Genomic DNA, 14,446 nt, shown 5'->3' on the forward strand with positions numbered 1-14,446 from the left:
CTCATCTGTTGAGGCTGATGCCATGTCCCAAACATTGTGACACCCCTAAAGTGACCCTAGTCGGAAAGTGGTTTCGGGACCACTAAACCGAGTCATAAAGATAATTAACCATCATAGTTGATGCTCATTATATGTACATATGCATGTGTGAAAATTTCATGTTTGAATTTTGTTAATAGTAAGTGAATTTTATCAAATAGGACTTATGTGAGAAAATTTTGAAATGTGATAGGTCAAAGCATAAAGATCTATTAGTGCATGAAATAAAAAGGGGGGACTTGCATGTCAATTTCCCCCCTAATTAGTAGTGGCCGGCCATGACAAGTATGGTAGACCAAGTGTGATGGGCAAGAACATGTCATAAACATGTTAAGTTAGTGTTTCATGGGAAGTATGATAAAATAAGGAGCATGGGATATAAAATATATGCCTTTTATATTAATAAATTAAATGTTAAATGAATAAATAATATGAAATATGAACTTATATTAAAAGAAATGGGTGATAAAAACAAAGTTGGTTCATCTTTTTCTTCCTCCATTGCCGTACCTAAAGAAAGAAAAGAAGAAATTGAAGTTAAGGCATTTGGTCACCTTTAAGTGGATTAAGGTATGTTAATGCTCTATCATTGAAAATCTTTGTATATTTGGAGTGGCCATCAAGTATAGAAGCTAGCTCATGGCAAATGTTTTTGTAAAGTTATGAAGATGACATTCGGTCATGGATGTTTGTATTTCTTTGATGTCGTTTTTGATGCTTTAGGGTATTGAGGGTTGATTATAGATGAGTTGAGCTTGGTAAAATTAAATGTTTGTGGCTAAATTGCTTAATGACAATCGGCTATGTTGAAATGCTAAATTAGTGCTAAATTGTAAGTATTTAAATGAGTGTTAGCCGAAATTGAGCCTATGATATTAATTAGAATTTGTGAAATTTATGCATTTTGTGGTCCAAGTGTGATAAGAACCATACGGTTATGGCATGTAAGCATGAAGATTTGTGGATGATTTAGAATTGGCCTAAGTGTTTTAGTCATTAATATATATGTATATTGCCGAATGTATGCTTAAGGAATTGGTTAAGTACATTGTTGTTAAATGCTTGTTGTTTTTGTATAATTGTTGCCTAGCTACTAAATGAACTTAGGGTATTATGGATAAGTTTAAGAGTGGCATAATTGAAATGAAGTTTGCTTGGGCCAAATTTGAACCTAAGTTTTGAATTACAATTGATGCTTGTTAGTTAGTTGATGATGTCCTTTGATAGCCCTTTTGATATTCGGCCATTGTTAAGGAATTTTGAATTGGTTATAAATTTCTATGTTTTAATTAGCAAATTGAATTATTGAAGGTTGAGCTAATTATATATGTATACGTTTTATATGTACATTAATTTCTTAGTCTATGTTATTCGGCTATAATCGTCATGGTAGAAATTTTTTTAATTTGTAAATTTGTTAATCATTAGCTCAAGAGCATCAAGGACAAAAGTCGGAAAAAGGGACGACAAAACTAAGCGAATAGCCGTAGAATTATAGTCGTCGACAACTTTTAAGGTAAGTTTCTAGCATATAAGTTTAGTTATAATGAAGAATGATATGGAAAACGGCATATATGATATTATGTTTTAAATATGTGAATGAGAACTTTACAGAGTAAATTGTATAAATCTGCAAGGGACAGCAGCAGTAGCGTTTTGGAAAAATTACCATAAATTGTGGGAGTTGAGTTAAAGGCTGAATAAAATATGTAATTAAATCTTAATGAGTCTAGTTTCTTATAAAAGAAACCGTGTAAGCAAAGGAATTTCCGATAATGAGATATTTAAAGTTGTGTGAGACGGTGTCAGAATGACTCCGAAATCCCCTGTTCTGTTTTTAGAAAATCATTATAAATTGTACAAAAATGGTTATAAGATAAAATTTATATGCTTAGACTCCTTAATGAGTCTAGTTTCAAATGAAATCAAATACAACATATTTTGAATTCTGTAAAATGAGAAATTTGATTCGTAGTGAAGAGTGGTCAGATTAGTCAAACAGTGAAACAGGGGAAACTTTAAGAAAAATATGGTATTGATTGGCCAAACCTAAAATTCTGGAAATTTTATGGATGGAAGATATACAAGTCTATATTCAGGAAAAATTAACAGAAAGTGATTTGGAGTTTTGTAGCTCCAGTTATAAATAATTTAGTGACTATTGCTCAGGAAAAACAGCTTGTGCTGAATTTGAGATTATGTTGTGAACCTTGATAAACTTGTTTTAGTTGCTCATAAGCTATTGATTAAACCCATACTTGAATTCTAAATCGTGATATTGTAAGTTTATGAGTATTCGAATATGAAATGATAGTATGGCGTAATGGCTGATGTGATGAATGTGAAAGTGTATATATATGTGATAAGGCCTAATGGCCGATGTGATGAATGTGAAAGTGTATATATATGTGATAAGGCCTAATGGCCGATGTGATGAATGTGAAAGTGTATATATATGTGATAAGGCCTAATGGCCGATGTGATGAATGTGAAAGTGTATATATATGTGATAAGGCCTAATAGCCGATGTGATGAATGTGAAAGTGTATATATGTGATAAGGCCTAATAGCCGATGTGATGAATGTGAAAGTGTATATATATGTGATAAGGCCTAATGGCCGATGTGATGAATGTGAAAGTGTATATATATGTGATAAGGCCTAATGGCCGATGTGATGAATGTGAAAGTGTATATATGTGATAAGGCCTAATGGCCGATGTGATGAATGTGAAAGTGTATATATATGTGATAAGGCCTAATGGCCGATGTGATGAATGTGAAAGTGTATATATGTGATAAGGCCTAATGGCCGATGTGATGAATGTGAAAGTGTATATATGTGACAGGGCCGAGTGGCCAACGTGATGGATGTGAAAGTGTATAAATGTGATAAGTCCCGAAGGGCATTTGTGTCAGTACTATATCCGGGTTAAAACCCCGCAGGCTTTATGCGAGAATATTATCACTGATTAATGTCCGTAAGCTTCGTGCTCGTACTATATCTGAGCTCTAAAGACCCGATGACTACGTGTGGGGATTTTGTCCGGGTAAGAGTTCGTAATAAGAATTGCTTATAAATATATTCAATGCGAAAGGTTAAACAGGTATGTACTCCAAGTTTATATGTGAGCTTGATTTGCACTAAATCATAAGGTAGTTATGTGATGCATACGAGAGCAATCTATGAGACTATTCCTATGATTATGTGACATCGGATCAGTGTGAGAGGTTATGTGAAATCATACGATATATCTATGTCACATGAGCTCACTTTTATGTGAAAGTTTATCTGCCTATTGTATATGATGAGATGTGCATATTCGGTAAAGGGATGGTATGCCCGAAGGAAGAGTGAAATAAAAATACGAACAACTATGTTATAATTTGATTGTTATCTGTTGACACTGCTTAAAACTTACTAAGCATTGTAATGCTTACTCCGTTTACTCTGTTTCCTCTGTTTTATAGATCTCATTGCGAAGCTACAGGCTCGGGGATCGTCAGCAACTAGTCACACTATCACTATCCACTGTTTGGTACTGCTATGTTTTGGATTATCTTATGGCATGTATAAAATAGACTAGTGGCGGAAGAATATTTTGGTTAATGTATATAAGCCATGCGAAAATGGCATCTTTTGAATGTTTACTTAGAGAAGTTTAAATTTTATCCCTGGCCGTGCTTAGTACTTATCTAAATGAATGACCTTTATTTCAAGAAAAAGTTCAAAATTTTACGGTTCTGACATGAGTTACAAGCCCGGTAATGCCCCTTACCTATTCCGGCGACGGTCACGGGATAGGGGTGTTACAAACATGGTCTTACACTAGCTCTCATATAAATGCCAATGCCATGTCCCAGACATGGTCTTACACTAGCTCTCATATAAATGCCGATGCCATGTTCCAAACATGGTCTTACACTAGCTCACATATCGAGGTCGATGCCATGTCCCAGACATGGTCTTACACTAGCTCTCATATAAATGTCGATACTATGTTCCAAACATGGTCTTACACTGGCTCACATATCGAGGCCGATACCATGTCCCAGACATGGTCTTACACTAGCTCTCATTTAAATGCCGATACCATGTTCCAAACATGGTCTTACACTGGCTCACATATCGAGGCCATGCCATGTCCCAGGCATGGTCTTATACAAGCTCTCATATAAATGCTGATGCCATGTTCCAAACATGGTCTTACACTGGCTCACATACCCCTAGTATCACGGCATGAATATTTGATCTATTCCTACGGTTCAACCGGGAGTTTCACCACATCAAATTTCGTCATGCATACTCGTAAAAAAATAAAAAATTTCATGCAATATCGATATTTAATGCATAATAACAATAGAATTGTAATATTTATGTGCAACTTACCTCGGTATAAAAAAAGTGGGAGACTAGATTGAATTAGTCTACTAGCTTGGTCTTCCCCCAGTCCAGGTCCATATTTCGTATTTCTTGATCTAAAATGATAAAATTCACTAATTTAATCATCACATTAATCAAGACATTCCATAATTGTTATTTATGGCAAAATGACCGTTTTGCCCTTAGACTTCCACAAAATTATGATTTTGCCCTTAGGCTCGTAAAACGATTTTCATTGAATTTCCACATTAACCAAGCCTAGATGAAACTACTTTAAGCCTATAGCATCTCACAATTTTAATTATTTCACACATTTGCAGCCTATTTTATAAACTTCACAATCTTAGGTGTTTTCATGAAAACCACTTCACAAAAGTTGTTTATTTAACAACTATGATTCATTTTCTTCTATAAAATTTCAGCAACCAACAAGAGTATTCTCATGGAAAAACCCTAGACTCTCAACCATTTTGCAAAATAGTCCTCCCATTAGTTAGCTTAAGCTACAAGGGCCCCAAAAGTACAAAATTCATCAAGAAAGACCATCAAAATCACTTACTTGCAAGAGTCTAAATTTGCTGAAAATTTCAAGCTCCCATGGCCTTCTTTCTTGGAGAAAAATGGTGGAGAAGAAAGAGAGAATGAAAAAGATGAAAGCTTCCCTTATTTTATTATTTTTCTAGTTAAATTAGTCACCAAATTTCACCTAACTTAGACATTCTCCTTTTCTTGTCTTTATGGTCGGCCATCACCCTTTTAAAGGCCTAATTGCACATTAAGGACTCTAATTTAAGGTTTCTCTAGCTATATGGAACTTCTAATTAGTAGAACACAAATTTCGCCTTTTATGCGATTTAGTCCTTTTTCGAAATTAAGCAAGCAATCGCTAAAATTAGTCCACCAAAATTTTCATGCACTCATATAATCATTCTTTAACACATAAAATAATATTGAAAATAATTTCTCTAACCTCAAATTTGTGGTTTCGAAATCACTATTTCGATTAGGCCCAAAATCGGGCTGTTACAATATCTTTTGGATATGATAGTAAAATTTTGAGCTCATAAGGTTATATAATGACATTTAAGTATATATATGTGGTCCAAGTGGGATATTGTTGGAAACATATGAACGTCACATATATAACAAGATCAATTACATGTTATTATTTACTAACATAAAATATTAATCAAGTGATCTATTTTGGTTAAAACTTATTGGGCTTTAGTTATTAAATAAAATATAAGCCAAATATGTGTAAATACTCCAGTAACTAATTTCTAATGGATGATAAGTTGATTAAAAATTGAGGTTAATGTGCAAATGTTAATGTTCCCAAATTACACATACGTAACATTTACGACATCTCATCTTCAGAAAAGAGAGAGAGTCACATTCTCTAAATTATTTGTGTGTTAATCTGGAAGATCAAAACCATAAGACTCGAAGATTTGAAGATTTTAATGGATTGAAATACGCTTCCGTATCTAGTTTTATTTTTGATGATTTGGCATGATAAATCCTGATTTACTAAATTTTACATCAAATTTTTTGGTTCTAATAGTTTGTTGTTTACTTCAATTCCGGCCGGCCACAAACAAGGGCTACGTGGGATTCCTATGTTTTTGAAGCTTAGGTTCTGTTCTAGTTCAGTTTCTTTGTTAAACTTTTCTCAATATTATTTCTAGTTCATCCTGAATCTCAGTTAAGAATTAGAATCCTACCTTTAACCCACTAGCTGCCTTATGCACAAAAATTCATAGCTTATTATCAATCAGTCTTGGATGCTTCCTGTAAGGGGCAGGCCAATCAGTAAGACATTTGGATCACATTTTGTGCGGATAATATATAGAGCGGAGTGATCTAAAACTCGATTGATTCATTTCATCCATCATTGTTCTATTATTTCCTACATTTCAGTACTCTAAGTGTAGTAGAGTTGGTTGGAACTGAAGCTATGCAGAACGTCGCCGGAAACATCATAGAAGGCAATCTTAGCATTAGTGGGAGTTAGCTCAACAGACATGAATCCTTGGCCGTCGTAATAAAATTTGATTTCATCATCTCCCCCACCGTCTAAATAATCAAAATCACCTTTCCATGCCTTCGAACCACCTCCACTGGTGAAAAACTGGAGCGGGCTGCATTTACAATCAGAAACATATTTACCCTCAACGAATAGTCTTTTAATTTGAGGAGGCACTCACTCTTATTGAATTTACCTTGTGATGCTACTCAAGTGTTGCAAGCAATGATCATGCCCGTTTATGTACATATCTACATTGTATGCCTGCAATGCCAAATTAATTAATTGTTATAACGTAGCTTTGGCAGCAAATTATACCTTAATTAGGTAGAGGTAGTTCACCTCAAGTATAGGTAGAAGGAGAGTGATGAGCTCCTTGGTTTGACCATGGTGCCCGATGCTTCTGATGGGATGATGCCCGATCACTATCTTCCACTTACCAACTGATTCCCTCAGAGAGCATCTTAATTCCTTCAAAACTCGGGTGAGGTATTTATTCCTAGGAATCACCCCTCTCCAGTCGAACTTTTGGTGCTTTGGGTTTCTGAAGTACTCATCAACAAACGGGGTCGTGTCTATGAAGAAAAATTCCGCTATTTCTGTCCATTTTTATAAATTTTGATAAGATTTTTGCTTTTCAAATAAACAAAGTATTCACATTTTTTTACCTGTGTTAACGAGGAAAGACCGCAGGCAAAGCCATCTGCTATCGATCTTCCTCAGAATGGGGCTCAACTGCGCCTGCACGTCTCCCCTGTAATCGTGGTTGCCCAAAACTGTAACATATATATAATATATACATAGTCACGTCCGAAAAGAAGGAAAATGTGAATCCCCAAATGAAAAGAAGCAGTCAATATTGGTGCATACCACTATACCATTGCTTTTGCAAGCTGTTGGCACTGTAGATATTGGTAAACGAGTGTTTGAAATGAGGGTCATAGGGGGTAGCCAACCCCTTCTCGTAAAAATTGTCTCCAGTTGAGATAACAAAATCTATGCCTAGATTCTCGCCAACCTTCCCCATCTACCAACAATACAATGTATTCCATGCACATGCACCAGATATTAATTTTACATCCATCTATATATTTGCAATATGTAAACATAGTATTAATTTTCACAGTAAACAGAGAAAAAAAAGAAAAAGAAAAAGAAAAGGACCTGAAGGGCCACTTGGGATTGATTATAAGCTCCTTTTCTTCCCCAGTCTCCTATCACCAGAAAGCTAAGTGACCCATCGGCTTTCACAGGGTGTTGGAATCGCTGAAACTCGGCTGACACAAGCATAAACTCAAAATAGAAGCAAGCTACCCACATCCACTTTAGACAATGCTTACATGAACCATCCATATCGTTTTATATATATTTGATAGAAAGAGTTTGGTTACTAGGTATTTTACATGACAACTTTGGTAGAGATAGCCCAAACTTGCATTGCATGGCATCTATATAATCACATAGTTCATTTTTATATGTGAATTTGAAGGGCAAGAAAAAGTAAATTAAGTACACAGTCGAATATGGGCAAGGCTTGATTTGGTGACATTCAAAGTGATCTTCCTTTTATGTTTCCAGGAAATTTCTCATAAATTTCAGTTGGCACTATCGTTTTTGGCATTTTTCAGAGCAAAGGTATTCACGTGATATCGATGGATGACCGGAAATGGTTCAAGTGAACCGAAATTAAGCAACTTTTATATTAACGGTAAACTAAACCCAATTTTCATAAATTTTCATTTTGAGCACACAAAAAAAAAGTTTGTTGCAATTTAGCCATTGTCTTTATATACTTTTATCATTTTAGTCACCTACGTTTACTATTTTTTTTTGGTCACTCATTTTCTTTTTTAGAATTAATTTTATTAAAAAAATCACATTAAGTTCCTCAATTGCTGAGATGAAACCCAAGTTTTTCACCTGTAACTCAGTTACATGTAAAAACTTAGGTTTTCCCAAGCCGTTGGTTCGTTAATCCAATTAATTTGAACCACTAAATTAAATAAATTATTAAAAAATGTTTAAAAATAAAAACATGTTCAACCAATTTTTTAGTCTAATTAAACTAGCTTGTATCGATTCCTGGCTCAATCAGTCTAAAGGCTTTCTCCGCATCGATACCCTAAATGGTTCTCAGTCAACTGGTCCAATCTAATTCAGATAACCATGGTTTGCTCCTATAAAAAAACCCAATTAATTCCCTGTAAAACCTTAGATATTTCCTTTTCACTAAAAATAATAAAATTAATTTTAAGAAAAGAAATAAATCAAGAAAATTAAAAGATAAAATGGTTTTTTCCTTGTAAAAATCCTAATTTTCTTTATAAAAACCCAGATAATTTCTTATAAAGCACCATGTTTTTCCCTCTTTTTGAAAAAAAAACTAAAATTAGTTCTAAAAAAAAGAAAAAATGAAAAAGATAAATTGGTGTTTCCAGAAAAAACTAAAAACTAAAGTTTTTTCCTCTAAAACTAATGTAATTCCATCTGAAAGGTAACCCAAGGAACTTGCAATGACCATACCGAGTCCTGAATGCAGTCTTGGGTACATCCGATTCTTTTACCTTTAATTGATAGTACCCAGACCTCAAATCAATTTTAAAGAACAACATTGCACATCAGAACTGGTAAAACAAGTCGTCAATTCTCGGCAATGGATACTTATTCCTAAAAGTTAGCTTATTCAACTGTCGATAGTCAATACACAGCCTTAAGCAACCATAATTTTTCTTGATGAAAAAAACTGAGCTCCCCATGGCGACACACTGGGTTTTATAAACCCTCAATCCAAAAGCTTCTGAAGTTGAAATTTCAATTCTTTAAGCTCCTTAAGTGTTATGCGGTAGGGGCCAACGGACTCTGGAGTAGTTCCAAGCAACTACTCAATTCCAAATTCTACCTTACAATCTGGAGGTAACCTTGGTAGTTCCTCGGGAAAAACATCTGGAAACTCTTTAACTATTTGGATACTATCAATGGTTGCGCTACTTACACTTACATCCAACATATAGGCTAGATAGGCCTCGTACCCCTTCCGAACCAATTTCTCAGCTGCTATAGCTGAGATCACACTAGATAAATAATTTCATTGTTCACCAACCATAATGATCTCGCTACCCTCAGTCGTTTCCAAAGTCACCCTTTTAATGGCATAGTCCCAAATAACTTGATGTTCTACCAACCAATTGATTCCTAGAATTAAATCGAACTCACTGAAAGGCAATTCCATTAAATCAGCCGAAAACACTACACCCTAAATCTCAAATGGACATCTCCTATAGATCTTATTTACAACAACTGATTGTCCCAAAGGCCCAACTTCAGTAACACCATTAGAAGTTTTCTCTAACCCAATACCCAATTTATCAGTCATAGCACAAGCAACATATGAATGGGTAGATCCTATATGTATCAAGGCAAAATACGGAACATAATGGATGGTAAAAGTAGCTGCTATGATGTTAGATGCGTCTCTACCCTCACGGCCCCTAACAACGTAAACGAAAGTAGGTTGTCTAGCTTCGATTTGATTCGCACCCTGTTCCAGTACTCGCTGGCCTTAATTACCAGTTGCAACATTACTCACAGTCCTATTTTAACCTCAACCCTTCGGAGCTAACTGACCTGTTCTCTAATTCTAGGCTTGATTATGAGTCGGAGCTTGCACCCGATCTTTTAGTTTATTCTTAGCTGAACCACATTTCAGACAAGTACCCCGATTCTTCCAACACTCGCTCAAATGGAACTTATCATAATATGTACATCTTAGAGTCTTACCCCCAAAACTAGCTACTGCAATGCCTTGTTAAGGTCTAGCATCTCTGGCTCGTTTAGAAGGATGGGAATTCGAATTAGTGGTACCATAATCTCTCTTAATTGGGTCCTTACTTTTCTCCTATTTTTTGCGTTCCTAATGCTTGATTTCCTCCACAATCATAGTTTTCTCCACAAGAATCTCAAACACTCTTTCTTGGTGTGAAGCAACCTAAAATTTGAGGTCATAGCATAGTCCATTTTCAAACCTCACAAATTTATCTCGCTCAATAGCAACCATTCCTTGAGCATAGCGGCTGAGCCTAAAAAATTTAGCTTCATATTCATCCACGATCATATCCCTCTATTTTAACTTGATAAACTCGAGTTTGTGGGCCTTAACATACCTTGAGTGCACATATAACATACCTTGAGTGCACATACTTTTTCTATAAGGCCCTTTGAAAATAGTCCTAGGTCAATCGTCCAACCTGTGTACCTCTTACCACAGACTGCCACCAACGGTAAGCCTCATTCCTCAGTAAGGACACAATACCCTTTAATTAATGTTATGGAGTACAGTCCAAATCCTCCAGAATCCTCTTAGTGGACTTCATCCAGTACTCTACCATAGTAGGGGTCATTCAAGAAACACCCCTGAATAATTCAACCCCATTAGAACGGAGCCTTTCAGTAACAGATCTGTGGTTCCCAAATCCAGTTTGGGCTCTAACAACCCTCTAAAGAACCCTCGCCATCAATTGCGGCACTACATCATCGCCATTTTCATACCCTTAGCCACCAATAACAGATGAATCCTCTACATAATCTGCCCTAAGAATTGAGGTTTCATCTTGAGTAATAGGTGGCTCAATGAGAATGACCCTGTTAGGCCCTAAATTTTATTTATTAACTTTCGCAAGTTTGTATCACAAGGTAATTAGTAGTCAAGTGGTTAAGGGTGTTAAGTAAATTCTAGAGGTCCTATATTCGAATCCCCCTACTCTTTATTTTATTTATTTTTGCCATCCTACTCGCAATTGTTGACCATTCTAAAAGGTCAATACCCCCTTGCCATCTAAGTCTTTTCATAAAAGGGGAGATTCTCCTTCCTTTTGTTTGAGTCAAACTTTCCTTCCAAAACCCCCTTTTCACTTCTACCTTTCCTCACAATCCATGTTTCACTCCCTTTGTCCCCAAACTTACCCAAAGTAAGCTTTTGACTACTCATGGTTGGCCATAGCACTCTCATAATCCTATTTTTTATTTTGATACTCCCATTTTTCCTCTCCTCTCCTCTCTTACCATCCACCATTATTTCTCAACTGGTTTTCGACTATTTTTTTCTTTATTTTTCACCAACTTTAAAGCCAATTCTCCTCTAATCTTGTCCCTTTTTCCACCACACACAAAAGTTGTACCACCACCTAACCTCCACCATCCCCATCATCGCAACATCGCCGTGTCGTCGTCGTCAGCCATTGTTAGTTTTTCTCATTTTTTTCTTCTTCTCTCTCCTCTTTCCAAAAATCCTCTTGTAAACTCTTAAATTTGATTTTTAAATGTTAAATATCATCTTTTCTAACACCCCTTACCCACATCCGACACTGGGACAGGGTTTGAGGCATTACCAGACTTAAACTCACTCAAACATACACAACCGAGACTTAAATTTTTGTCCAAATTTAAATTCATCCATACATGTGCAAACTGTCCCTTATACGGGCCTACGAGGCTTGAAACATTAATCAAAGGTGATTCAGGACTAAACCGAAGACTTAGAAAACTTTGGGATATCCCAAAAATTTTCCTACTCTGGAGAGTCACATGCTCATGTCGAATGGGCCGTGTGGTCGCACATGGCCGTGTCCTCAGCCCGTGTAACTTTATATTTATGACGTCATCAACCAAATAAGGTCACACAGCCAAGTCACACGCCCGTGTGCTTAGGCCGTGTGGCGAATTAAATCTTAAAAATTAAGTGCAGACTACACACGGCTTCAGCACACGCCCATGTCCTAAAGCCGTGTCCTTCACACAATTGAGACACATGGCTGTGCCTCTGCCCGTGTGTTTACTACTGGACATTCTGTTTTGCATAATTAGGGTGCAGGGGACACATGACCGGATCACACGCCCATGGGGCAGACCGTGTGTCACATAAGGCCTAGAAACATGCCTGTATGTCTAACCATGTCGACAATTTCTAGGCTATTTTGTAACAGCCCGATTTAGACCCTAATGAAACGGTGGTTTCAGAACCACGAATCCAACTCAGAAAAATATTTAAAAAATATTTTCTGTGTTTATTTTGTGTGAATTTATATTTGTGAAATTTTTGTGATTTAATTTTGTCGTTTAGGTCTTCGATTAAATAAAATGACTTAATCGCTTAAAAGGGAAATTTGGTGGTTGTTTCTAAAAGGGACCTAATTGCTAATGGCTTTCTAAATTGGAGTATTTATGTTGTAAATATTCCATTAGCATATTGTTTGGACGGTAATGGACATATATTATATGATTTTATTATTATGTCATTAAGGTTATAAAAGTAATTTAGTAAATAATCATATAATAGTTAAAAACAAAGTCATCAAATTCATTTTATTCATTTGTTCTTCATTGCTGAAACTAAAAAAAATAAAAATAAGAGAAAGGAAGCTAGGGTTTGGTTGTTTTCAAGCTCAATCAAGGTATGAGTTTAGCTAAATTTTTGATAATTTTTACGTATTTGAGATCGTTGCTTCGAGTACTACAAAACCCATGCTTGAATTTTTGATTTTGATGAATATTTTGAGTTGTACTATTGTTGAGAGCTTGTGATTTTTGTTGTTTTATGATGAAATATGAAAGATATGTTTTAGATTAACATGTTTTGTATTGGAGTTTTTGATGATTTTTGAGTAATTAGGACTAAATTGAAAAAATAATAATTTGAGGGACTAAAATGTGAAAGAAATGAATTATATGGGTTTGTATGGTTATGGGTAATATTCGGCCTAGCTTGGGCATGAAGAAATTTTGTGTATTTTGTGTTTTGTGCAATAGGGACTAAATTGTAAAAATTGTAAATATCAGGGAAAAATGGTAATTTTCCTATTTATGTGTTTTTGGACTAAATTGAATGAAAATATGTTTGAATGAGCTTAATTTGAATATGTTTAGATCAAGAACCAAAGAAATCGGATTTTGATCGGGGGAAAACGAAAGTTGTCGACTAGCCACTCCATTCCGTTTTACATCGTTTGAGGTAAGCTTATAAGTAAATAGACATGTTTAATTGTAGTTAAATGTTAGATATAAATGTTGTTATGAAATGTATGAATTTATATTTTTTATGGCCGAGTATGAAAAGGCTTGATTACTACATTTTTGAATTCGTTTAGATGGAGTTACGACGTCCGAAAGCCCCGTATGAACCTTAGGAATAGTTAGGATACATATGTCATGACATAGGATTCCAGTATATGTGTGGGAGTAAGACCATGGCATCAATATGTGATTCCGATTTATGTGTGCGAGTAAGACCCTGTCCGGGACAGTGGCATCGATATGTGATTACATGTAAGACCACGTCTGGGACGTTGGCATTGTACGATACATGTGTGATTATCCGAGTGTCCTACCCAATTTTGAATGGTTCATCGGACAAAGACAAGTTGTGTACGAATGTATAAAACGAGCTAAATGATCAGGTAAGAATTAACTTGATATCTACTTGAAATGAGGTGAGTAAGTACTATGAGTATTTGTTGTAAATCTTGTACAATGCAAATGAAGAAAATATGTGTATGTGGTATATGCATTCGGTTAGTGAATGAATAAATTGTGTATCATTGAAATGTTCTTAAATATATGCACATATGGATTAGTATATTCAGCCTTATTGGTGATTTTATATATGTGAGGTTATTCTATGATTCTTGAGTTTGTGAATATGAGTAAATGGATGTATGGTTTATTATGATTAATTAGTTGGAAGTAGATGAAAAACATGTTAAATAGCCTTGTGAGTATTCGGCTTAGATGGAAAATTGTTCATAAAATTGTTTTAATTATGGAAATTGTAATTTGAGGTCAAGTATGGTAATGATAATGTAAAATGTTTAGTTAATATGAGTTGATTGTATTAATGAGTTGTTTATTTGCTTATGACTTACTAAGCTTCAAAATCTTACTCTGTGTTTTTCTGTGTGTTCTATTTTAAATATTTTGGATTCAAGTTACAAGCTCGGGGATCGTCAG

The 14,446-nt window shown here is 35.3% G+C and overlaps 1 protein-coding gene across 1 annotated transcript; it reads right to left on the reverse strand.

Moving 5' to 3' along the window:
• Positions 1-6,281: 6,281 nt before the first annotated feature.
• On the reverse strand, positions 6,282-7,897 carry LOC107888164 (purple acid phosphatase 8). The gene is made up of 6 exons (XM_016812293.2): positions 7,613-7,897; positions 7,319-7,475; positions 7,117-7,224; positions 6,791-7,047; positions 6,645-6,712; positions 6,282-6,563 (listed from the first exon to the last, which is right to left on the reverse strand). The coding sequence occupies exons 1-6, from the start codon at positions 7,799-7,801 to the stop codon at positions 6,347-6,349; spliced, it is 996 nt and encodes a 331-aa protein (XP_016667782.1). The 5' UTR covers positions 7,802-7,897; the 3' UTR covers positions 6,282-6,346.
• Between the last annotated feature and the right edge of the window lie 6,549 nt (positions 7,898-14,446).

The sequence above is a fragment of the Gossypium hirsutum genome, chromosome A03 (assembly GCF_007990345.1).
Source record: "Gossypium hirsutum isolate 1008001.06 chromosome A03, Gossypium_hirsutum_v2.1, whole genome shotgun sequence".
Taxonomy (NCBI): Eukaryota; Viridiplantae; Streptophyta; class Magnoliopsida; order Malvales; family Malvaceae; genus Gossypium; species Gossypium hirsutum.